The sequence below is a fragment of the Alosa sapidissima genome, chromosome 3 (assembly GCF_018492685.1).
Source record: "Alosa sapidissima isolate fAloSap1 chromosome 3, fAloSap1.pri, whole genome shotgun sequence".
NCBI lineage: Eukaryota > Metazoa > Chordata > Actinopteri > Clupeiformes > Clupeidae > Alosa > Alosa sapidissima.
Genome location: NC_055959.1, coordinates 29,958,048 through 29,982,836, shown reverse-complemented (window position 1 = coordinate 29,982,836; position 24,789 = coordinate 29,958,048). Strand labels below are relative to the sequence as shown.

Genomic DNA, 24,789 nt, shown 5'->3' with positions numbered 1-24,789 from the left:
GTGTTTATTTAGAGGGGAGAATGACCGCAGAGATAGCCATCGCAGTTCTGGACGGGGGTTGGGGGTGGAGGGTGCGGGTGGAGGATGGTGGGGTTCTGACCCGAGAGCTCCATCCCACAGCGGCCCCTTCAGCTCGGGCTTAATCTGGCCTCCCTCCCACCCACCGTCCCTCGAAGAGTCGGGCCTGGCCAATCACGAATACCCATGGGCACGCGTGCATGTTTATGTGGCCGTGAAGCAGAGCTGTGCTTTTATTCGGAGGGTCCTGCAGGCCTCGTGGTGCTGCTCTTTCCCACACTGGCAAGCAGGGTGCAGCGTGGTGGTGGTGGGTGTGAGGGCTGCGCCCGGCCAGGCTGGTGAAAAGTCTGCCCTTGGTCTTGTTCTTGCGCTGAGACGGAGATGGAGACGGAGAGAGACAGTGGAGGGGAACAGAGGCATGCAGAGCACCAAACCGATCCAATCAAAATCCTCAACTGCATCTGTTGACTGGAACCCTCAGCCATGGATCTGTTGCTGTTACAGGGAAGGAAATGATTATTGTGGTGCTCATCAGTTAACACTCGCATGCTTTTACAATAACTTACTGATTAACGGCTGTGTAATACACATACCATATGTGGACGGAATCCTCTTAACTGACCCTGTGATGCCATGCATGACTAGCATCTTGATCTCCGAAACTGTAATAGCAGGCTTCCATCGCTCGGTCAGTGTTTGCCCAGCGTCGGCCAGCTGGATGGCTTAGCTTGCCTTGGACATGGCTTCGCTTTCCAACTTTTCACTGCCCAAGTGTCTGACAATGGCCCCAGAGCTTTATTATTGCAAGAGGGAAAGAATGTTTGTCTTCCACGTGCATGTTTCAAGAAGGGGATTGATAAAACCCACAGGCAGTGTTATCAGATATCGCCTTGATTTCCTGGCCCTGTTGTACTGGACAGTTATGGTGTATGCATGTGGGCTTTTCTGTGTGTGTCTGCATGTGCATGTGTGAATGTGTGTGTGTGTGTGTGTGTGTGTGTGTGTGTGTGTGTGTGTGTGTGTGTGTGTGTGAGATACATAACGACATAGAGAAGTATCTGTGTTATTCTTGTGTTTTTATGTGAGTTTATGTGAGATTGTACATGTAGGGGTGTGTGGGTTGAGATGGAGAGAGAGAGAAGTAGCTGTGGCAGAGAGGCATATGAGTGTCTGAGTAGGTGTGTAAGTTTGTGTGTGTAAGTGTGTGTGTGTAAGTGTGTGTGTAAGTGTGTGAGTGTAAGTGTGTGTGTGTAAGTGTGTGTGTGTGTAGGGGGTGTGTGAGAGTGTGTGTGTGTGTGTGTGTGTGTGTGTTGGGGGTGTGTGAGAGAGAGTGTGTGTGTGTGTGTGTATGTTGTGTGTGTGTGTGTGTGTGTATGTGTATGTGTGTGTGGATGTGTGTGTGTGTGAGAGAGAGAGAGTGTGTGTGTGTGTGTGTGTGTGTGTGTGTGTGTATGTTGGGGGTGGGGGGGCTGAAAGGGTGGTATGGTCTGGGGTGTGACAGAGTGCTGTCTGTGGGCTGTTAATCCCCTGTTTTCACACACAGCTGTTTCCTGTTGGGAGCATGGGCCAGGCCAGAGCTCTGTCAGACACACACATCACAGCTGAGGCACACAGGCCCAGTCCCCAATGTCACACACACACACACACACACACACACACACACACACACACACACACACACACACACACACACAGCAAAATTCAAGGCCACTGTCCTGATATGAAACAATAGCTCTTTCCGGGACCCAATTCACCAGCTTTATTCATTTCTATGTGGGACCATGGAGAACCACTACAGAATGAGGGAAACTATGGACAGGTGATAGATGGATTGTTTCAAAATGTCCCAGAACAAATCAATTATCCAGGCTATCTATATGATAAATAGTGAAGTGAAGGTTATGTTTGCTGGACTAGCATTCTGGTCACACCAAAGAAGAAGAAGTCATATTAGTCATGTGTGCACCTTTGGTCTGCTTGAACAGTTGAGTGAATAAGCTCTAGAGACTTAACTCTTTTAGCCGAGCCCCAGATTTTTCATATTCTATCCCCTGCAGCCAGAGATGGCAGCCAGCTAAAGATGCTTAAGCTATATAGTACGTTGCAAACGGTCAGTTCAGGTCAGATGGTTAACATTGGCAGTTGAATGAGTCATGGTGAATTTATGGTGTGGGTATAGTCTCATCATCCCTCTTCCCGAATATGTTTGAGAATGTGTCAAATCAAAAACTGCTTTTAACGTGTTCTGTTTATTGAAGTATCTGTTTTATCTTGTTTTTTTTTTCAAATAGTTATGAAATGATGGAGGTTGTGTAACACATGTAAAGGATAATTATTCTTTATCTTTTTTTAGAGTGAATCAGTTAAGTACTTCCTGGACAACTTAGATCGCATTGGGGAACTGGTGAGTCAGCTTTGTGCAATATTCCTTAATAAATGGGACACTCATAATCTCATAGTTACTGTTGTACCGTCAAGAACAGATTAAAAACAGCAGAACACATGTATCATCATTGCACATGTGAGAACTGCCAAGAACATTCTGACACAGAGATGCATGCCATGAATATGCGTCAGTGCCACTTGATTATAATGATGTTTTTGTTTTATTAATCTTTGAACTGTAGTTTTATAATGTATTCACAAGTGACCTCTTTTTGTAGTGAATCTTTTACTCCCAACGTACCAAGAGGCAGTTTGAGAGTGATAGCAAAGTGCTCTGTGTTTTGCTCACTGAGAGCATGGAGTACAAGACTGCCCACCGTGAGGCAGATGTAGCCCTAGATTGCTAAGAACAGCAACTAGAACATGAGCCTAAGTCTCAGAGGGATAGTGAAAAACAGTGAGACTTTAATATGGGTTGTTTAGGCTGTCTTGGAAACAGCATCCAAGTGCCAAAAATAGTCACGTGAACTGGGAGGCAGGGCACAGGCTTTCAAATGGAAATTTACATGGAATATCATCCATTCTCCTTTCCCAATTTGGGTGCCATGCTCATGAAACAATAGACATCAAAATTGACTTGATATTTTTTACCCTTACATTTCGCAGACTCCAAAAACATTCAACACTGCAAATATTCACATTTCTGTGTATGACCTTCTTTTCCTGTCTCTCGCCTGGTCTTTGTAGAGCTACGTCCCAAGCAGGCAGGATATCCTCCTGGCCAGGAAAGCGACTAAAGGTATTGTGGAACATGACTTTGTCATCAAGAAGATCCCCTTCAAGATGGTGGACGTCGGGGGCCAGCGCTCACAGCGGCAGAAGTGGTTCCAGTGCTTCGACGGCATCACCTCCATCCTCTTCATGGTCTCGTCCAGCGAATATGACCAGGTCCTGATGGAGGACCGGCGCACCAACCGCCTGGTGGAGTCCATGAATATCTTCGAGACCATCGTAAACAACAAGCTCTTCTCCAACGTCTCCATTATCCTCTTCCTCAACAAGATGGACCTGCTGGTGGAGAAGGTGGGTCAGGTGAGCATCCGGAAGCACTTCCCGGACTTCCGAGGCGACCCACATCGTGTGGAGGACGTGCAGGCCTACCTGGTGCAGTGCTTCAACCGCAAGCGGCGCAACCGCAGCAAGCCACTGTTCCATCACTTCACCACCGCCATCGACACGGAGAACATCCGCTTCGTGTTCCATGCCGTCAAGGACACCATCCTGCAGGAGAATCTCAAGGACATCATGCTGCAGTGAGAGCAAGCTTCCTTTAGCTGTTGGGCTCCGGCAGATGGGCCTGTCTGACTGCACTGTATGTCCTCAACAAACCCCCCACCACACACACACACACACACACACACACACACACACACACACACACACACACACACACACACACACACACACCTCTCCTCACAAACCAGAAGATTGCTATTTTGTCCTCCACTGATATTCTAGACGGAGACTAGAGCAAGTGTCCTACCAGACCTGTGGACACTCTAGTGTGATCTCCATTTACAGTGTTTGACTTCGAGTGATTTTTATTTTAGATGAGTTGAGGAAATGTTTAAAACACCAGATTACCAATGTCACTCCCTTACAGTATGAGCGATATGTCACAACTTTCACATTTAGGATGGGTCATTTTATTATCTTGCTGGAAATTATGTTGTCAAATGTTTTTTGGACCAGGGTAACATCTTCTCTTGCAGTTCAATATTCAGAGCAAAACACTGAGCTATTAATTGTATATATGCATGTGAATGGAGGTTTATGTATGTAATCTACGGTTGGCAACTGTGTGTGTGTGTGTGTGTGTGTGTGTATGTGTGTGTGTGTGTGTGTGTGTGTGTAAAAGGAGGAACGTTGTCCTTTCCATTGTACTGACTGATTCAATGTTGTTTTGAGGATGAGACAATGAAATTACAAGGACATTCACCAGGGACGTCCTGTGTTACCAACCAATCAGATTTGAGCAACAGTCTCCCTCTAAAATTAAGGATACTGCCATGGTAATTGTTGGAAAATATCCAGAGATTTGCCTCATAATTGTGTTTTAGTTACTCAGAGAAAGGGAAGGTCATTTTATGTAAAAAAAAAAAAAAAGATCAGATTATTTGCTGTTTGGTGCAAATCATATTCAGATTTGGGGAGTTACTGTACGGTATGTATAAATTCACAGCTCCGGTATGTTTTGCTAACGGATGAAACTCGAGCAATGCCCAAGGAATTTGCACTGGCTCCCTTCCAGCAGTGTCAGTATTACGGAAGGCAACAAAAAGCTGTTCCGATATCCTGTTGCACTGAACATTCCAACTGAGCTGTTTTTGAATCTTGAGACATCGTTGATATTTTTCATGTCAGCTGTACATTTTTTTTTTTCTGATTACAAAAGTGAGTGATGAGTGAATCACTTCAGTTGTTGCCTTTAACAGTGGTTTCCCGAAACATCCTACAAATTGGTGGATTCCAGCAGCATTAATTATGCCCTCACTTATATGTAAATAAGCAAAAAAGGGGGTTTAATGAATGAGTTTCAAGTGTTTTCATCTTTGAATGACTGATTGTTTTTGTGTGGAGGGATAGCCATGCAGTGACAACTCTTTGTTGATACTGGCACATCTGTTCTACAGAACAGACTGACGCAGCTGGTCAATATTGATGGAAGATGTTTGTAAAAAGTGTATTATCACTGAAATGCCCCCATCACCACTTCCAACAGAACCACTGTTGTGTCTCCCAACAGCTCCACTGCACTGTGTTCTTGTGCTGATGTGTTTGAGGGGTCCCAGGGAGACGCTGGGCCTGTACCGCTCTCTGAAAATTGAATTGAAACTCCTCAAATGCTTCTCTCCATTTATAGTGTAATTGAACTTTCTCTAGGGGATTCTTGGGGAAAATGTCCTGGAATTAGCCAAACAGTATAAATAGTCCAAAATATGCTCTCTCTCTCTCTCTCTCTGTCTGAACTGCACCGATTTCTCAGGGTGAGTGTGATTCTGAGGAAAGCAGGAAGCAGGAGACAACGCAGACAGGCAGAGCGTGCACCGCGAACGGCAACTCCCAGAGATGCGCACAGATGTGGGGGTCACCCCATGTGGGCTCCAGGGCTCTGCCATGCCTCTGTTTTAGTCATTAGAAACAGTCTTGACTGATTCATACACTCCTTGGTCAGCAAGCGTCTACCTTAAAGTCATCAGTTTGGTTTGGTTTCTGCTAGCTGTTTATGTTTTAAGAGGAAAGTGCACAGTGGATTCTACAAGTTAGACATGGCACCAGTGTTGCAAGATTTAAGGATGTTATGTTAGATTATTCTGGGTGGTCTCCTCTTGTGTCAGAGAAATATTCCAAAGCAGTGTGTATTGGATATCAGCTCAGATAAAATGCTGTGCTCTGTCTCTCTCACTATCAGTTAGCTAGCATCAGGCCAACGTCTCTACACCCCTCCCTCAAATGCACCAAAGTTCTGGTGTGTCCGCAGGAAGTAGTCCGTTCTGTGTGTGTGTGTGTGTGTGTGTGTGTGTGTGTGTGTGAGAGAGAGAGAGAAAGATGTTTGATCTCAGCCTTCATGGCCCCGCTGTGTCCTAGGAGAGCGATACCCGAAAATCTAAATCCACATGTTACATCCTGCTGCCTCCTGAACATATTCTGTACAGTTTCAGCAATTACACAGATTTACTCCTTAAATATTCACAACGATTCTATAATGCTGCGTCACACACAATGCCGTGAAGTGCATTTCTTTTCTGCTGTTGATTAAGCTTGATTGTTGATTATTTTTGTATTATCTGTAAACAATGTGTGGTTTCATCAGTTACAAATATTTGACATCTTAAAAATGTTTTGCTTAAAGCTTTGTTGGCATGCTAGCAAAATTGCCCTACTATCTACATAGCAGCTGGACCAGGAGGGGATGAGGACAATATCTGTTCCTGGATCAGTGGTTAGCTGGATGCAATTTAACTATGTGCCACTGAGGAAAAGGAAAATCCCTCTCTGAGTCTGTGTCTTCCCCCTCCCCCACAGTCGGGTTAGAGAACTGGTGGTTTGCGCAATATGAAAGTTTCGTGCCTAACGCAATAGCTTTGAAAAGAACCGGTGTGTCAAATCAAGTGTGTGATGGGGATGGGGTCACGCTGTCCCAGGCACAAGGTAAACCGGGTTGTGGGGATGTTCCTGACACAGTAGAGGACTGCATGGAGGTCTGTCGTCCTTGGGGCAGATTTGACAGCCCCTGTCTGCTTGTTTTCTGTGATGGAGTTGCTGAGTAAGTTGCAGGAATGCATTATGACAGCTGGTGCACTCCACTCTGTAATGATTGCTCAGACTGTTTCATGTGGATATGTTTTGATGCTCCAATAATCAACTTTAATTCCTCCCGTAAGGGAATTAGTCAGAATACTGTGGTTACTAACCGTCGTCAAATGTTTTATTTTTAATCTGTTTGTTTTTACCTTTAGTTTGCTGTGTGCTCCATGACCATACTTTCAAACCTAACATAATGATGATAATTGTAAAAAGTGTGCAGACATTTACGATTGACTGTATTACAGTTGTTTTGTATATAAGAATTGTATAAAAAAGCAATAAACGTCTTTTATGTTATGTGGAGTGTTGATCTGAACATCTGTTACTTGAGTTATGAAGCCCTCTAAATGAGACCCAGATCCAGTGTGCTCTGCACTTATCAGCATGTCTGAACTATATCAAAACAACTACAACAACTACTCAGCCAGATTCTCACAGACATAGGATGCTCTTCTGCCTCTAGACACTGACAGCTTCTGGTGGCAATTAAATGTTTTCTTAGTCAGCAGAACGGAGAATCTTGTTTAGCTCAGTAGATGGTTGCTTTTGTTTTGTTTTAGAGAAAGGCAAAGAAAAAGTGAAGGAAACTCTGCATGCATTTCCTGGGGACGACTTTGAAAACAAGTTCAAACAGGAAAAACAGATGGTTATGCAAGAGTTAACAGGCACAGGAAGTGCTATTCTCAAGTGGGCATTATCCCCAGCCAGTTCCACATCACTTGGTCGTTCAGATGTTAAATGTTGCCTTACATCACCACCTCCATGTGCTTGCAACCCTTCAATCACTCATCTATTTCCAGAGCCATTGTCCATCACATCGCCATGTTCTCTTTTTATTGTTTCCTCTCATCTCCAGGAAACAATGAGTTTTTTCTCCCCTTTTGCTTTTGACCAAAGAAAAAAAAATTAATAATTCATCATGTAACCTCAAACAATCTCCAGTTGGAGTAAAATACCGTTTGAGGACACAAAGGCCCTTTCTCTAAATCGCTTGTCTTATTTACATGAGTAAGACTCATGACTCTTGTTATCCTAACATTTCCTCTGGGCTTCATTTGATTGGACTTAAAACTGAGCTGTGATATTTAATGCACTATCATTGCAAGCAGCTGCTGTAGTCTGTTCCCGGTCAGGCGACATTAAAGAAGGCTACTGTTTCCCTTCTGAAAATTAGCCAAGTTTAACCAGCAAACTTGTAGTGTCTCACTAACTATAACATGAAATGAAATAAAACATAACAGAATAATGTTTCTCTCCGGCTCTAAGCAAAGGGACATTTCAGAGCATGCAGTGTCTTTCACTGTACGTGTACAATGTGGACTGGGATTCAATCACAGAGAAAAGTCATGGTGTAGAGAGACAAAAGTGTAGAGAGGTGAAATGAAAACCATGTGAAGTCAATTACTGTTCTGAAAAGGATAAGATGATCATTCCTTTTGGGACTGTTCAGAAACCCTTGTTTCAAAGTGGGAGATCACAATGCATCTCACACCCTTCCCACATATTAGACAACAGCCCCCTCTACTGGAGCACAGAGAAACTGCATCCTCCTGTGAGCACTTCCTTACCTGTGAATGTTAGGGGGTTAAGCGTGTGTGTGGAAAGCCTACTACCCGTGGGAGGCACTGGGGCTAACACCTGACCTCCTAGAGTTAGCATTCCATTGACCCCCATTCATTTTTTAGCGTCATTTGACATCAAATATCTTTACTTATGAAGCGTTAGAAACACAACAATGTTGGCTCACCATGTATCTCATGTTATCGCCCTGTAACAACTGTTTTTGTGAAACTATGCTAAAATGGCCTACAGGTTAGGGCTTCCGGCTTGGAACCAAAGGGTTGCCAGTTCAATCCCCGACCAGTAGGAAAAATGTGGGCTGGGGAAGTGGTTGAGCACTGCTCTCCCATTAGGCCAGTCAATCTAGCCCAACAGAAATGTCTCGTTTGTATTGGTCCTATACCCTCCTGAATCATATACTAAAAGTCTACCGCCGTAGATGGAGTGAAACATATTTTTTTCGAGATTAAAGGCCAAAGTTGTGTCCAACACTAAGTAAATTGAATAGAATAGGGGGAATTTTTCAATTCTATCACTATAAAACATTTTCAGTTGATTAGTGACATCATACCAAAGAAAAAATGTATTACACGTTTTTGAGTTTTTATGTTTATATGCATATTAGGCATTTATTCATAAAAAGTACCATAATTTGCATATATTACAAAACACACAATCTGAAAATTGGATGAAGCCAGATTAAAAATCTGTTAAAGCTCAGAGACCTGGATGGAGGTCATCGGTTTCCTGGGCATACAGATCACTGAGTGCCTTTAATGGTCCCTGCACTCCACCTAGATAGATAGATAGATAGATAGATAGATGGATAGATACTTTATTGATCCCCAAGGGGAAATTCAAGGTCTCAGTAGCATACAGACATCACACACAACATGCACTTACAGCAGAAGAAGTAATATACAAATAAAAAAAAAACTGTATCCTCAAGAAGGCACAGCAGTTCTTTCCGAGGAGGCTAAAGAGCTTCGGGGTGGGATCAAAAACTCTGGTGAACTTTTTTCGCTGCACTATTGAGAGCGTCTTGACTAGATGCATCACAGTGGCTGGGGAACCTGTCTGCCCACGATCTCAAACTGCTGTCAACGACTGTCAGGACTGCATCCAAAATCATTGTGGCTGACCTCCCTCAGGTTCAAATGAGCTACTCCACACACTGTCAGAGCAGGGCTGAGTCCATCATCAACGATGCCAGCCATCCAGCTCACTCACTCTTCTCTCTACGCTACTGGAGCATTACCACCCACACCACACGATTCAGAGACAGTTTTTTCCCCACAAACGGTCAGAATCTTAAATGTACATGTCCCCTGTCCATGGGCCCAGGCTCGGACTGGTAATCTGTACAACCGGGCAATTTTTTTTTTTTTTTAATTATTTAGCCTATTTGCGGCCCGTCATGTAGACCTAGGCTTAGCCTATAAATGCAGTTGCATCCATTTGGATTGGGGGGTGACAGGTCAATCATTTTGGCCTCTTCATGACAGGTTCAGTGTGTGTTACGATCGCCCCCCCCCCCTGCCCCACCCCTCAAGTGGATTTGTCCAAGCAGCCGCTTGGTTTGTGGGGAAATATAGCCTACCGCTGAGAGAGAGAGAGCCCTCCGCTGGCTGTTCACATCATCGCAGTTTAACGGTAAACAGCAATCAGAGGTGTCTAATTTTATTCCATAAATATATTGTTTTCATAGACGTAAGTTGCACGCGCTACGAAGAGCTTCCATTTACTGCACCATGCTACTGTAGTGCGGTTTGTCTGTCAACATAAAAAAAACTCCGGGTACCTACAATTTTCGCACAACTTGGTGGAAAAGTGTAGCACAGGTTGAAGAAAACCTAATCATGTTTGGACTCAAAAGGAACTTCAAAGTATTTCCCATATAGTAGCCTTTTAGCTCACAACGACAGTGAAAGTGGAACTTGGAAAGTGGAAGTCTCCACCGAGTGTTGCATTAGATGCACAATCAATCGCGAGTCGATGCACGTAAAAAGTATCAACTGGTAGGTAACAAAGGTAGCCTAATTTTGCAAAATGTGATGACTGCACACAAACTTGGGCAAAAACGTTTAGTATACACTTGTGGTGATAGTCAGCGATTCACATTAACTGTAGGCTATGACCATCTCCATGCATGTTCCTGTCTATATTTTTCATTTAGTCAAGCAGTGACATGTGGTTTAATCAGTGTTGGGCAAGTTACTTCAAAATCGTAATATATTATGTATTACTTATTACTGTCATTTCAAAGTAATTCATTACATTATAATATTACTGTCTCTGAATTGTAAGGCATTACACTACTATTGTATTACTTTTAAGTTACTTTTACCAAAATATCTAGAAATATGGATTTGGAATTCTAAATGCAGTTTATTATGCTCAATGCAGCTCATTGCACTTCCAATGGAGGGTGATGTGGTACAACATAATGACTGAGCTAGGCTTAAGGCTACACATGGTGCCAACTCTCACGCATTGGCCGTGAGACACACGCATTTGATTGGTTTCACACACTCACACGCCACACCCCCGATTTCTCACGCTGAAGTGTCAACCCGGTCGGTCAGATGCCTGAAAAATGAGTTTAGCCTATCTATAGATCTACCTGTTGAGCCACGGTTATGCTTTCAGAGACGGTGAGAGGGTTCAAGAGCACCCCCTGTCTGTGGAATTTTATAAATTTTCTCTCATTTGCGATGCTACTTCAGAAGCCGTCCCAGGCGCATTCCCCCCACATTTCCCCGGCTTCAGGTAGGCTATGCTTTGAGTATTATTGAGTATTCTTCACGCTGAAGTGTCAACCTGGTAGGTCAAATACCTGGCAGATGAGGTTCAACTAAACTAAACCTATACATATGATATCACACATCAGGTGAACGTGCGGAATCTAAGCTATTATTAGCGCCAAGTTGCTGTGATATATGGTTCGCGAGAAAATTAACATTGAACCGATGTGCAATTTAGGCTAATCATATTTGCATTTTGCACACAGTGCACACCCATTACTCTCGGTTTAATATTTCACTAACCCTTCACACAACACGTGGCAAACCCAATATCACAATAAACAGCAAACCTTACCGAATACGAGGATATAAAGCATGCCTTTGTGCAATAAGTGGTTCCTGAGTAATCCGGTTTTGAAACACATTTCTACATAGCCTCATTGGGGCGAAATTATAGGCCTAATGTGTTCTAATGTAAACTATTTGTCAGTAGGCCTACATACATTTTTGTAAATTGCTCAGCCATAGATTATCCCACTATCATGGTTCTTATATTGTCAGGTTCCAGCCAATCCCATTACAGATAAATGAATATATTTATATTGCCATGCTTCCTAGTGGCATTAATGCAAAAATATGAAGAAAATCAAATAACGAGACACAAAGCCTGACATAAGCCATATGCAAACATTCACATCATGCAGATATGGGTACATCCTGAAAAAGGAATAGCATGTAGGCTATAGGCTATGGCCATTACAATGACCAATATATTATCTTAAATAAACTAGCTGAATAACACAGGTGACCACTTCTGCATAATTTCATGGAGTGCTGAAATGTCAACACATTTTTTAACATTTCTGAACTGTGAAATGTAGCATATGTTTTTGTGGTTGTGAACTTATTGCAATATCACCATAACTATTCCACCTGTGTGTGCATGGTTATAATTCTGAAGTGCAAAATAGCTTAGGCTACAGCACAAATATTTCCATAAAAATAAGCAAGTTTGACCTCTGAATTTAATTTGAAAGTGCACCTGATTGATGCATTTAAAAGTTAAAATATACAAACATTTCTTAAATTCTTACAAAACACCCACCCACTTTTTAAAGTTGTTAGTTTGGACCCCCTCACTTTTGCCGTGCGAAATACCAGTGCTGTTTTCAGCATCTGTTTAGTGCTTCATTGTCATTTTCATTGGATTCACGGTTTAGTTTGATATTTAATTTACTTTTGGACTGTTTGATTATATTGTTAAATGTTGGGACTGATGGGCACTGAAATCTGGGGAGGTATTTGATGATCACTATTACGTTCCATGTAGTTGAAAGAGTGTCAGGATTTCAAACAAACCATCCGCTTTCATGCGTTCATTGAACGTCTGCGGTGCTGTAATGGAAACCTTATTGCGTAGCCAAGTAGCCTATTGAGTTATTTTTAAATTATGCATGATTTACTTTTTATTAATTTCGTAGGCTGGCTTTATTTTGTTATATAGAAGTATCTAAATAACCTGTTAAAATGTACCAGAATTCAGGAAATTGCATCTAGTCCAAAAAACATTTTCTGGGGGAGGACCCCCATACCCCCCCTCTGAAATGTCCCACCCACTTTCACAATGCCTCCGACGCCCATGGTCCTAGTAGTAGGCTAGATCCCTTTGATACCAATGTTCATTTAACTCTGGGACCCTGGCCCTGCACGGGCCTTCCGGGCCCAGACCCAGGGGCCCAAGGTGTCAGGGGGCCCTGAAGCCCAAGCCTTTGGAATCATTGCCTCAATATCAACACATCAGGAAGAAGGCTATGAATCTGATTGAATTTAGTATTGGCCATCCCCAAAATGCTAGCCTGACGAGCCAGACCCACATTAAAATGTAGGGTCTGGGCAAACACCGTTCGCAGTGCTCAGTACGAGGGGCGGGATAATCGGTTGTCTTTCAAATTCCCTCTGCACGCAATAGGACAGCACTGAGTCCCATGCGTTTTCCCACCAGCGGAGCTAGTTGGCTAGTTCAAACTTTTGCCATCTCAAAACAAGCTTAACTCGTGTCACACTGTTGGCCAACAGCAATGTCCATCTTCTTTGTTTTCAAGTAGCAGGGAATTCAAGCCAAACCGTTGCAACTCTGCCATCAATCATTATGTTATGCCCCCCTAACGACTCTTTACTGTACGGTATAATGCTGAATGAGCCAAACAAACATTTCCGCAGCAAAATTTTGGTTGGCCCCACCAAATCTCACTCCAAGGTTTTTTGAAAAGTTGGCAGCCCTGCTACAGCCAATTTTCAAACCTGTACCAAAACACATTTTTATTCAAACATCAAGTCTGCCTCAAAATATAACAGAGAAATCATGAACTCAAAATGTCATTGTGGGAAAAAAAAACAATAAAAGCAATGACTGCGTAACAGTGCAAATCAGACCTTTCAGAATAAGGATAATAGCCTAACGCTAATAACAAGCCTTGCCAAAATTATGGGTCATTAAGTAAGAATACAAAATAATTGTTAGATTAAGTAGATTATGTTAAAACGACATGGACATTAGGTCGAACTTCCGACGTATTTTTTTTTGCACACACGCTGGCTCTGCCTGCTGCGCTGCCTGCACATTCAATGTCCAGTGCATATTCGCGCCTAATTATAGAACGTCAAAAAGAAACAAAGTAGCCGGGCTGCATCCAGACATCCATACAGACGCCGTCGGGGGCTGTATGCAGTCGACTCAACCTCTCTACGGACAGTTTTTAATGTTTATCAGAAAATAACTACTCAGTATTCTGATTGAGTATAATTTTCGGGACAATTAGGGCAGGATTCGGGATTCGGGACAACTGCTTGGATATCGGGACTGTCCCGAATTTTTCGGGACGTCTGGTCACCCTAGTTTAAAATGATGCCAGTGATAAAAGAAAACAGTACATCAAATTTTAGGTATTGTAATTTTGGTTAGAGCAAATGATCCAGGTCCTTGTTGTATGTGTTCGGGAAGAACTCAATGACCCCATCTTTGATCTTGCAATAGAGAGATATGTTCCTGGCAGTTAAGAATATAAACATCACTGGTGAATTATAAACAGTACTCTTCCAAAATCCCCTGGAGGGTAAGAAAAGAACATTTTGCCTTTGTACATTTGTAAGTATATTCTTTATTCATCTTCGTGCACATTTTAATATAAGGTAATCTGAAAGGGGGAGGGTATAGCCCACTGTAGTGCCATGTCGGCACACTAGACCACATTTTATCTTCGCGGAAAACTGTCTGAGACCAATACTTTTCTTTCCACTCTGTGGTGTAAAAAAAGTTCATGGCACGTCGTGACATGGCCACAGCCTTTGATATTATGAAAGAAGAGACAGAGGTGAAAAAAAAAAAAAATCAACTCAATCACTGAAAAAAGGATTAAACAATTGAGATTTTAAAACCCTCAACAGAGCAGACTGTGTCCAGATGGGGTCCAAAGTGTTGGAGACAGAGTGAGGTCCTGTTGGAACTGGAGTAGGTGCCAGAGGAGCAAATCCACAGAGGCTTCACGACTCTCCCACAGCAGCCACCAATATTAAAAGGCACTAGTGATCGATGGCAATTCTACAAGACAAGGATTATTATAGGCTTGAAGAGATTCCCCGAGGCCCAGAGAGAGACAACTGATGCTTTTGAAATCCACACCAATTCCTCTCCAAATCACCAAGCTGTAAAGAGGAAAGAGAAGCACATGAGCCTAGTGATACAGGTCAAGTGCAGAGCTGCAGCCGCAACTTTATTTGCATCCACACAATACTTATTTGCCAGATAGAATCATTTGAATACATTTGCATTATTGGCAGAGAGGAGAGCAGCTGTTACCAACAGCGGGAGAACATTTTCCTTTCATTTATACAGTTCAGATTTGTACTGAAAGAGACAACCACCTGGTCCTAGGACTACAGCTCGCCGAAGGGAATAACTTCTTCATTGATGAAAAACTCAATGGTCTCCTCCTCCCAGTCATCCACATTGCTGTCCAGTTCATCGGTGTCCACTCCTTTAATAATTTACAAACGCGAACACATCAGCTCTTTTTTCAGACTTAAATTGTGCCTCGGTGTGAGTTGAGACTTGAGATTATGGTATCAATCGCAATTTGACATCTCCAAACTATTGTTGTTATTCAAATTAAAACTGATTTATCACATACAATTATAAAAAGTACAATACGTAGTGAAATGCCAAAGACTGTTCATGCCAAGACAAAGACAATACAAAAGACAATATATATCTATTAGATATTAAATATAACAATGTGATATTACATGTGTACACAATGCCAATAAATAGGCCTATTCTGTGGTTTTCTAGTCTGTGCCGTAATCTCACCTCCTCTGAGCTCCAGACGGAGAAGTTTCTGCTCCTGGTACACCTTTTGGGCAGCGTCACGATACTGGCGGTACTCGTCCATCATGTTACGTCTCTTGTCAATCAGTTCCTTTACAAGAGATTACAATCAAACTTGAGAACAATCCACAGGTATTAAACAAACCTCTATGAGGAGATGACAACGTGTTGGTGCAGACACTTGGAAATGCAGAAATTGTACCTTGGAGGCCTTGGATTGACTGAGACGATCTTTCTGCTCGAATATCTTGGAGTATTTCCTCAGGTCCTTCTTGATGGTCTAGAAAAACAGGAGGTCTGATTAGGCAAAGTGCACCAGACTAAAAGGAATGGAATCAGAGCAGGCTCCTTGACTCATCTTGAGCTCATCCCTTTCAGTCCTCTACTTAGACTAAGGTAAACATTCAACAGACCAAACTCAACTATTGAAATCAACCTCTGTGGCTGTTTCCATTTCACCAAGTTTATTCAAATTACAAAAATGGAGAGAGAGAGAGAGAGAGAGAGAGAGAGAGAGAGAGAGAGCGCTCATCATTGCCACAGAACGAGAAGCGGAGAGTACAAGAAAAGCCTCGATTGGGGCCCTGCTCACTTTGATCTGCTCCTGGGACAGGAGGACGGGGGGCCGTGGCCTCCACAGCAGCTGGCAGAAGCGATCCCTGTTGTTCTTCTGCAGCAGGCGGCCCTGGAAGGTCCACAGCCAGTAGGCATTGTCCACCTGCAGAGGGCCAAGAGGGGATTAAACTGATAAGGCAATTAAGCAGTCATGACGCCCTTAATTAGGGCGACGGGAGGACACACGCAATCACATGGCTCCACTGAGGAGAAGGAGGAGCTGATATGAGGGCTGATTAGTCACCTTGTGGCTCCACCAGGAGACAGAGGTCACCAAGAAGCGACCGGTGGGGTCCCACTCCACGTCTGAGGCCATGTAGTGTTCGGCGATGTTCATCATGGTGCAGTCTGAGGTGTCCACAAAAGCTAAAGCACCGTTCATGCTGGAGTGGTAAAGAAACAAAAAACCAAGGGTGCAGTTTGTTTAACATCAACAAATTGAGGGGAAGGGGAATAATGTGATCAGTATTCATATAATAACAACAACAAACATCTAACCTCCTCAATCCAGCCAACACCAAGAACTGACCCTGGGGACTCCAGAAAATGCTGTTTGCTTGCTGTTTGTCGAACATTTCTGCAAAACAAACCATTTTCAGTGGTGCACGTCAAGAAAGGACCAATTCATGTTTTAGTGAGGGGAACACGACTTACTGATCAGATCAATCTTCCCATTGCTCTTGACATGGTAAAAAGAAACGTTGATTCTGGGAGACTCGCCATGAAGCACAGCAAACTTGCTGCCATTGGGCTCCCAGGCAAACGCAATGATGCTGTCTGCAAGCAAGACAAAAACCATCAAGACTTTACATAAACACAGGCACGTGTTGGGGAGGCCCATGTGCTTAAAGTGTAGGTGTGTTGGTATATAGGTAATTAAGTGTGTAGGTTTGTTAATGATGACAGATAGCATCTCTAAAGATTAGCCCCTAGATTAACAAACAAAACTGCAAGCAAACATTAATTTCCCCCAATGTCTTCCAACATTCTCTCTATGATTCAGAGTAGTTAAACACTGCAAAACTATGTTAGTTTTAAGTAATAACGTTACAGTCAGAAGAAAGATGAGCCCGGTTTCCTTACTCACCCTTCATCTCAACCACATCCACAGGGACCTGCTTCTCCCTCATCCGGAAAATCTCAAAGTTGGTGACAACCCCCTGGGGGAAAAAAAAACCCACAAGGGATGAGATCAGCACTTTCACATCCAACTAACAGATATATGGATAATGGGATACATAGCTTGAAGCAGGAAAATATCTCTGCGTGACGTTATGACACATTTTCAAAGCCTGTATTTACTACGATCTATTCACTGATACTAAGCAGTCCATGCCTAAACTGAAAACGTATGGGACCCCGGGGAATTTTCTCTTGTTACCTGTGTGCCTTTGGGGGTCCTGTCGACTTTAACACACAGGTAGTCGCCATTTTTCTGCCAGTGGAGCTTGCAGTCCACAACGTTGAACAGATTGCGCACCCTGATCTCATTCCTGGTTGGAAGCTGCATGAGAGTCACCCTTGCCGGGATGTCTTTGTCTTCTGGGACCCAGAAGGCAATGATGTTGTCACCAGGTGACCAAGAGAAGTCCCTGAAAGAGAACAAAAAGCACATTGAAACATAAAAAGGTCCATTTAAAAGGCTAGTTATATCGGCAAAACCAAAGTCAATGGAAACATATATGGTTCAACTTACTTAATACCATTGATCTTCAGACTCTTCTTATCCAAGAGACCCATGGACTAAACAGGAAGAAAGTATCCTCAATTAAAATCACGCAATTGTAAAGCAGGGAGGGCAGTTCGATCACTCACTAACTTCCTGACTTCTGACAATTGTACAAATTCCACCATTTACCCTGAATTTAAATACGATTGTTACTTAACCTAGCCTAGAAATCTAGACGCACCCTAGCGTCAGCAAATGTAATTTGCAGCCAGGGTAGTCTAGCAACTCTCCTTTGGCTTGCGAACTGGAAAAATGAAACTTCTATCAGGCCAATCACATCGTGTATAGAGTCGGCGACGGTGAATTTCCACGTGAATTTCCTGCTACTTGAAAACAAAGACGATGGATGCTGCTGCTGGCGAACAGTGGCCTTTGAATCGTGACTCGAGTTAGCTTTTTTTTAAATTGGCAAAAGTTTGATCAACTAGCTCCGTTTGTGGAAAAATGCATGGGACTCATTGTAGCCGGTTGTAGCGCCATCCTATTTTGTGCAGAGGAAATTTAGACAACCGTTTATCCCGCACCTCGGATTGAGCAGTGCCTATGGTAAGTTCCCAGACCCTACATCTTGATGTGGGTCTGGCTCGTCAGGCTAACTTTAACCTACTATGTGTATAAGCCAAGCCAGCCTTTCTTATGATATTAGAGGTGCTGATTCTGTCGGAGTTCAAGTCAGGTTAAAAAAAGCAAGGTATAGGTGCAGATAGCTCTACAATGAAAGAGCTATGAAATTATAAAATATATTATTTATTAGGACAACATAGTTAACGCAGGAGGCATGTGTTGTTTAGGCGGACGCCTAAGCTGTAAAGCACTGCAGGAAACACTGAATGAAATAGAGTTACTATATGTAGGGCCTTACATTACTACCTGTTACACAATACATAAATGAGATAATACAGTATCTACTTCTAATTATTAAATGTTGAAAATCTTACAGGTGTCTCATAGATGCTGAGCGTATCCTGAGACATTCTGGCAAAGAACTTCCCATCATTGCTCCATCTGCGAGATAAGCGGGAAATGAAATGTCACTGAAAGTACACATAACATTAACAATAGAGTGGGGCTGGTTCATCCAAGGCAGATTGTGACCAAAAACCATTACAGCATCTGCAAAGCATCAGAACTCACTTAAAAATGGGCCAGTGGGCAGAGCTCTCACAGTGGAAGCCTCGCTTCTTCTGTCCAGTCAGGACATCCCATATGATGATTGCTTGGGGGTCGTCTTTCGTGTCCATGAGGGGACTAAAGGTGACAACATACCTAAAAATACCGATACACAAATCAAACAAAGTCATTTTGTCCATTTAAAAAGCAGAACGGGGGGGGGGCATGGTGGCGTTCCCACAGCTTCTTTCACATCAAATTCAAGGACATTCCAGATCCACTTCCTTCAAATGAAATAACCCAACACAGTAGTTGTTTGAGACACAGTTTAAAGTCAAATGTTATTACTGCTGTGTTAAGTCCTGGAAGACAACGTAGGCTCTTGCCTTCTCTCACACAAAATACATCACCTCAAGCACTTTCAAAAAGCATAGCAATTTATGTCTTTTCAAAAAAAGTTTTGCATCCACCCCCCCCCCCCCCCCCCCCTTCTTTAATTCACAAACGTCAGGGATTTCAAGGCCCCCTGGGAACCCTGGTGGATTTGCAGCTGTCAAATCTAGAGCAGTGACGTTACCTTTCGCAGGGAGAGAAGTCAATGAGCTGCACACCCTGGTGGCTGAACCTCTGGATCTGCTTGAACTTCTCCCCACCCCACAATGCAATGCCCCTCTGATGGAATGTAGCGAGATAGGTACCCTTGGGAGACCAGCGCACGTAAGTTTCGGTCCAGCGCTACAGAGAGGAACGCAGCAGGAAGAGAGGCAGGGGAAAAACAGTCAGTAATAAAGTCAACAATTAAATACACACTCCAAATGAAACCAAGATCCACACACAGCCTGATTAGGTGCAGGTAGATTGCAGGAACATACCTAAATACCAAAAATAAGATTGCTCTACCGCGCACACTGTTGACTTTTTACCCGATTTTATTCAGAGCGAACAACACGTTTCGCATCCAGCGACCTGAGCGAACCTGAGGACGCTGTATGCGAAACGCGTTGTTCGCTCTGAATAAAATCGAGTAAAAAGTCAATAGTGTGCGGTAGAGCAATCTTATTTTTGCTAATTAAATACACACTTTGGGATGAAGGCTATGCTAGTGGTGTGAAATGCCAAGGACACCAACTCACCGCTCGCTCTTCCACTGTGATTGCATCTTTGGCATCATTGGAAAATATGCCTGTCCTTTCACCAGCTTCATAAATCACACTGTACTGATCACGACAATCAGGATCCTCCATCCAGTGGCGCAGATTACCCTGTATGACACACAGTAGGGCAATGTTAATGATGATTAAGGAATTTTGCCGTCCAGATGTCACAGTTTCTGTGCTTGATAAGTGTTACAAGAAGCACTCACAAAATCTTTAAATGGCTGCTTCTCTGGTGCTTCCCATTCATCACTGATATTCATGTACCTGAATAAACAAAGTTGGTTGAACATTATACACATCGTACAGTTACCTTGTTTTGCAAATGTCTTTTTCAAAAGAACACCACAACAAAAGGATACTCAAAAGGTAACATACTTATCAAAATCTGTGAAAAGGTTGACACGGAAAGTGTGCTGTTTATCCAATTTGTAGCCATCTGCATTCTTCACCGCTTCCTGTGCATGAGAAGGTGCAGAATACTCCAAAAATATATACCTGAAAGAGAATGATGGTGAAGGGGAATGTTAGTCGCCTTCCATGGTTTCAAGACCATGCACAAACAAAATGCAGTCTAGAGGGTTGTGGACTTACCCCTTGGTTTTGCCCTCAGCGTCAGGGTAAAACTCATTGGTGATTTTGCCAAATTTAGAGAAGATCTTGTGGATTACATTTTTTAGTTTCTCCAAACGTTCTGGTCCAACCTGGGGCACATTGTCCACCACTATAACGGAGTCAATGCCATCTGCCTCCTGAGGTTTTTCCCCGAGGAGATCTTCCAAAAGCTCTGGATCACCAAACCAAGTCAGCAAAGTTAACACAAGATCCAAATAAATTCATATTAACATTTCCCAGCGCTGGTATTTATAGAGAATTAATGAGCAAAATTACATTCTGAGTCGCACGCTCAAGTATCTCGCAAATTTCACTTCTCAGTGTTAGTTCTCAGCTCTCATGCCAAAGTATATCAACTATGTATGAGTGTGTCTTTCAAGAGGGTAGGTTAGTTTAATTTTAAGAGGGTAGGTTAGTTTAATTTTAAGAGGGTAGGTTAGTTTAATTTTAAGAGGGTAGGTTAGTTTAATTTTAAGAGGGTAGGTTAGTTTAAATTTAAGTTTAATTTATAGTTTAGATATATTACGTTTCCTAAGATGTTTCACTAAAATGTCACACTAACAAAATATGCACTTGTTGCGGAAACAATGCCTTGACAGCTGGGGGACTAGCTACCTAGCATAACTTGACAAATTAGCCACCTCAACTGTACGTTTTAAGTAGGCCAACCATGTCTGCCAACAACTGTTCATAGTCATCTACATCAAAAACACTCTGAGCTCATAGTTTAGGACGTTAAATTAATCATCCATGTGTATACAATACTGCATATTTATCACATTCCAATTCATTTCAGTCAACGCTGGTAACGTTATCATGGGTCTGGCTAACACTTGCTAACGTTGCTTCGCAACTAGCTAGCTACAACAACTCTGATAAAGTCGCGTAGCACTAGGTAGTTAGTGGATTTGCAGCAAGAGACGTTTAGTTCCAAGTTTCTTAGAAAGGTCAATCAAACATTGGATCTCAAATGGCGTTCAGAGTTCAATACATTGACTAATATGGCTATCATTACCAAAGCCATGTACACTAGCTATCGATATTAGCTTTACGACGGCAGTGTTCTGGTTCACGGTAGTAGCAGCTAGGCCTAAAAGCCGGCTACTTTCCTCTTTTTACTTACCCTGGTCACTTAAGTCATCCTCGAAATCCTCTGGATCACTGAATGAAGGCTCTTCGCCATCATCAAAGTCCATCTCGGCCTCCATATCCTCTGTTTCACGCATTGATGTAATTTTTTTGTTCGGTCAATGAAAAGAATCGTAATATTTAGTAAGAAAGGAGGATTTTACTCAGAAAGCCATGTGGACACCACCCGGCGCCAACCATTGAGCGTCGAGAAAAGGACTGTACCACACCTAGAACAAAGGTAAGGCTATTAAGACAGTCAGCCGTTTTACGATTTATCTTTGTTAAATCCACGCATCATTGAATGTTGCTTAGCTATGAATTAATAAAATACACGACACTGTTAGATTTAAAATTCAAGTGGTCCAAAGTAAACGTTTGTATGTGGGGAGAATTGTTGTCCACCTTAAAAAATAATTTGGTCTATTCCTACACGGAACTGTTTCCGTTTCTACACTGGTATTCAAAGCTGATCTCCGATCAGTCAGAGAATTTCTAATATGAGTAGGCCTATCTGTAAACGGGCTCTGGATCAGTCATGACCAACTCATCACAATGTAGAAAACGTGCTCGATTTTCCTTGTCAGGAGGACGCAGCTGCGTCAACTTCTTTCGGAAGTTCAAGTTTCAAGTTGTATTGTCTTTGTCTGTTGGATCTACTTTGCAATACAGCAATTTTAGAGGAGAACGGGGTAAAATGAGCCACACATAAACAATTTTGTTATAATGTGACAGCAGGAAGAGGGAATCATTCCTTACAATCTGTGGAACAGCACATGGTAACAAATGTGGTAAAAAATAATAATAATTATATTATATAATTATATATATATAACAATCATTTTATATAGGCTACATTAAAATTATTGTTTGCTCTCCAAGTGGATTCCATTCATAGTTAGGCTGATGTAAAATAATAATAATAATAATAATAATAATAATAATACATTTTATTTGTTACATAGCGCCTTTCAAAGCACCCAAGGTCGCTTTAAGTATAAGTATATATACTTTTTTGATCCCGTGAGGGAAATTTGGTCTCTGCATTTAACCCAATCGGTGAATTAGTGAAACACAAACAGCACACAGTGAACACACAGTGAGGTGAAGCACACACTAATCCCGGCGCAGTGAGCTTCCTGCTACAACGGCGGCGCTCGGGGAGCAGTGAGGGGTTAGGTGCCTTGCTCAAGGGCACTTCAGCCGCGGCCCACTGGTCGGGGCTCGAACCGGCAATCCTCCGGTTACAAGTCCAGAGTGCTAACCAGTGGGCCACGGCTGCCCAAATTAAACTGCTTGCATGATAACCTGACACCAACCTGCTTGCGCCACTAACCAGCTTTACAGAGTAAACATGGTAAAAAATCATTATAATCAGCATACACTAGACAAACACATAAGGTAAAAAATGCCAGACGGAGCTGCGCAGGTCAGCAACAGTTCGGTGGCTGCAGCAGATTTCGCAGAGTAGCCTAGCCTAGCCTTGGCCCAGCCAAAGATCCTTAATATACATACAACCGTCTCTGGTCCAGCTATGGTTGCCAACTTCCTCAACCTCAAATGAGGGACACCCCCCCCCCCCACAAAAAAAAAAAATAAATAAATAAATAAATAAATAAATAACAAATGGTGTACTGTCACTTTAAGAGCATTGTCTATACAGTATTTATAATATTTTGCCAGCTCCATTCAAATATAGCCTATGGTTATTCCACAAACTCTAACATTCTTTGTGCCACATTTAGGCCTATAGCACAATGATAAGTATATTAAGTTGGTGTAAACAACCTTTATTCCTGTGGAAATAGAAGCATGTAATGATGCTAGGTAGATATTTTCTGTTTGCAATTAAAAGTGAATTATGAACCTGGTAGCCACCTAGCTATCTGAGTGGAAAGTGTTTCAATTGGCATAGCCTATCATGTGCTTCATGTAAATGCTTAGTTTAAGGGAAACAGATTATTGAAGACTTCAAGACTCACCAATTCCATTACACAAAGGCAATTGACCACTCTTCATATTCTATCAGTCCAAATCACAGTGCGTGCAGCCTATGTCAAAGTGCCCTCACATTTTGTAAATCATCTCTTCTGGGAGAACCAAAAAGCAATACGAATACGAATACGAATACTTTATTGTCCACAAAGTGGAAATTTGTCTTCAGTTTCACCACAGATAAACATAAACAATAATCCCACAATACACAATCAAGCATTCAAGCACTGCACTTGTACAAAGCAGAAGAGGAGAACACTAAGTTATGATAAAAAATAAATTTAAAATAGCCTACTAAGTTAATATAAAAGTACATTAGCACTCAGTAGAATGTTTAGATTAATAAGGTAAAAAAGTAAAAAAAAAAAAGGTAAAAAAGTAAAAATAAAATATGATCAGAATTTTTCTCATAGTGTCTAAACTGTTTGCAGAGAGTATTGTAAAGTTGTATCATTTAAATCAGCAGTTTCTTAACTTTTAATAGGCATAGCTACCATGTGTCAAAGCTAATGTGCTAAGCTAGTATGGCTAGTTTTAAAATGGTTTACCCTGTAGGGATGGTTGCAATGCTAACTGTCCCCACATGTGTTCATTCATTAATACTGAGCAGTACAAATTAATTGTAACAATTAATACAAGGTTCTGTTACATTCTGTTGTCATTTGAAAGATTGTCATGTTTATTACTGGAAAAATGCAAATCCTGCCAACGTTTTTTTCCCCTCCCCACACTCTTCAAAGGGTCAAGATGGCCTCAAATTCAAGATGTCTCATTAAAACAGTTCTGAGTGTTTTGTTAGGTCTGTTTCTTTAATTAATTAAATAATTAATACTGAGCAGTCAAAATTAAGTGTTGTTTCATCACTGTTTAAAAAATAAATGGTAATCAAGAGTGATTTTTGTCATTTTATGTAATTTTAATAAGTGTTGCAACTGTCCCTCAAAACAAGTTCAATATTATAATATTTACACATAATTATACATG

At 42.1% G+C, this 24,789-nt stretch overlaps 2 protein-coding genes across 4 annotated transcripts in view; one reads left to right on the top strand and one right to left on the bottom strand.

Moving 5' to 3' along the window:
• The window catches only part of gna12a (guanine nucleotide binding protein (G protein) alpha 12a), a 33,775-nt gene extending 26,707 nt beyond the window's left edge, over positions 1-7,068 (top strand). For all 3 annotated transcript variants that reach the window (XM_042085381.1, XM_042085383.1, XM_042085382.1), the window contains 2 exons: positions 2,372-2,422; positions 3,151-7,068. In XM_042085381.1, the coding sequence (XP_041941315.1) occupies positions 2,372-2,422; positions 3,151-3,720 (621 nt within the window). In that variant the 3' untranslated portion in view covers positions 3,721-7,068. The remainder of the gene's footprint in view (positions 1-2,371; positions 2,423-3,150) is intronic.
• A 7,146-nt stretch (positions 7,069-14,214) lies between these two features.
• eif3ba (eukaryotic translation initiation factor 3, subunit Ba) lies at positions 14,215-22,041 on the bottom strand. The gene is made up of 19 exons (XM_042085368.1): positions 21,806-22,041; positions 20,662-20,854; positions 20,446-20,565; positions 20,277-20,334; positions 20,047-20,175; positions 19,491-19,648; positions 18,938-19,069; positions 18,742-18,808; positions 17,771-17,817; positions 17,456-17,666; positions 17,162-17,234; positions 16,729-16,851; positions 16,573-16,651; positions 16,319-16,457; positions 16,052-16,177; positions 15,662-15,739; positions 15,442-15,550; positions 14,997-15,109; positions 14,215-14,777 (listed from the first exon to the last, which is right to left on the bottom strand). The coding sequence occupies exons 1-18, from the start codon at positions 21,906-21,908 to the stop codon at positions 15,009-15,011; spliced, it is 2,046 nt and encodes a 681-aa protein (XP_041941302.1). The 5' UTR covers positions 21,909-22,041; the 3' UTR covers positions 14,215-14,777; positions 14,997-15,008.
• Positions 22,042-24,789: the final 2,748 nt, after the last annotated feature.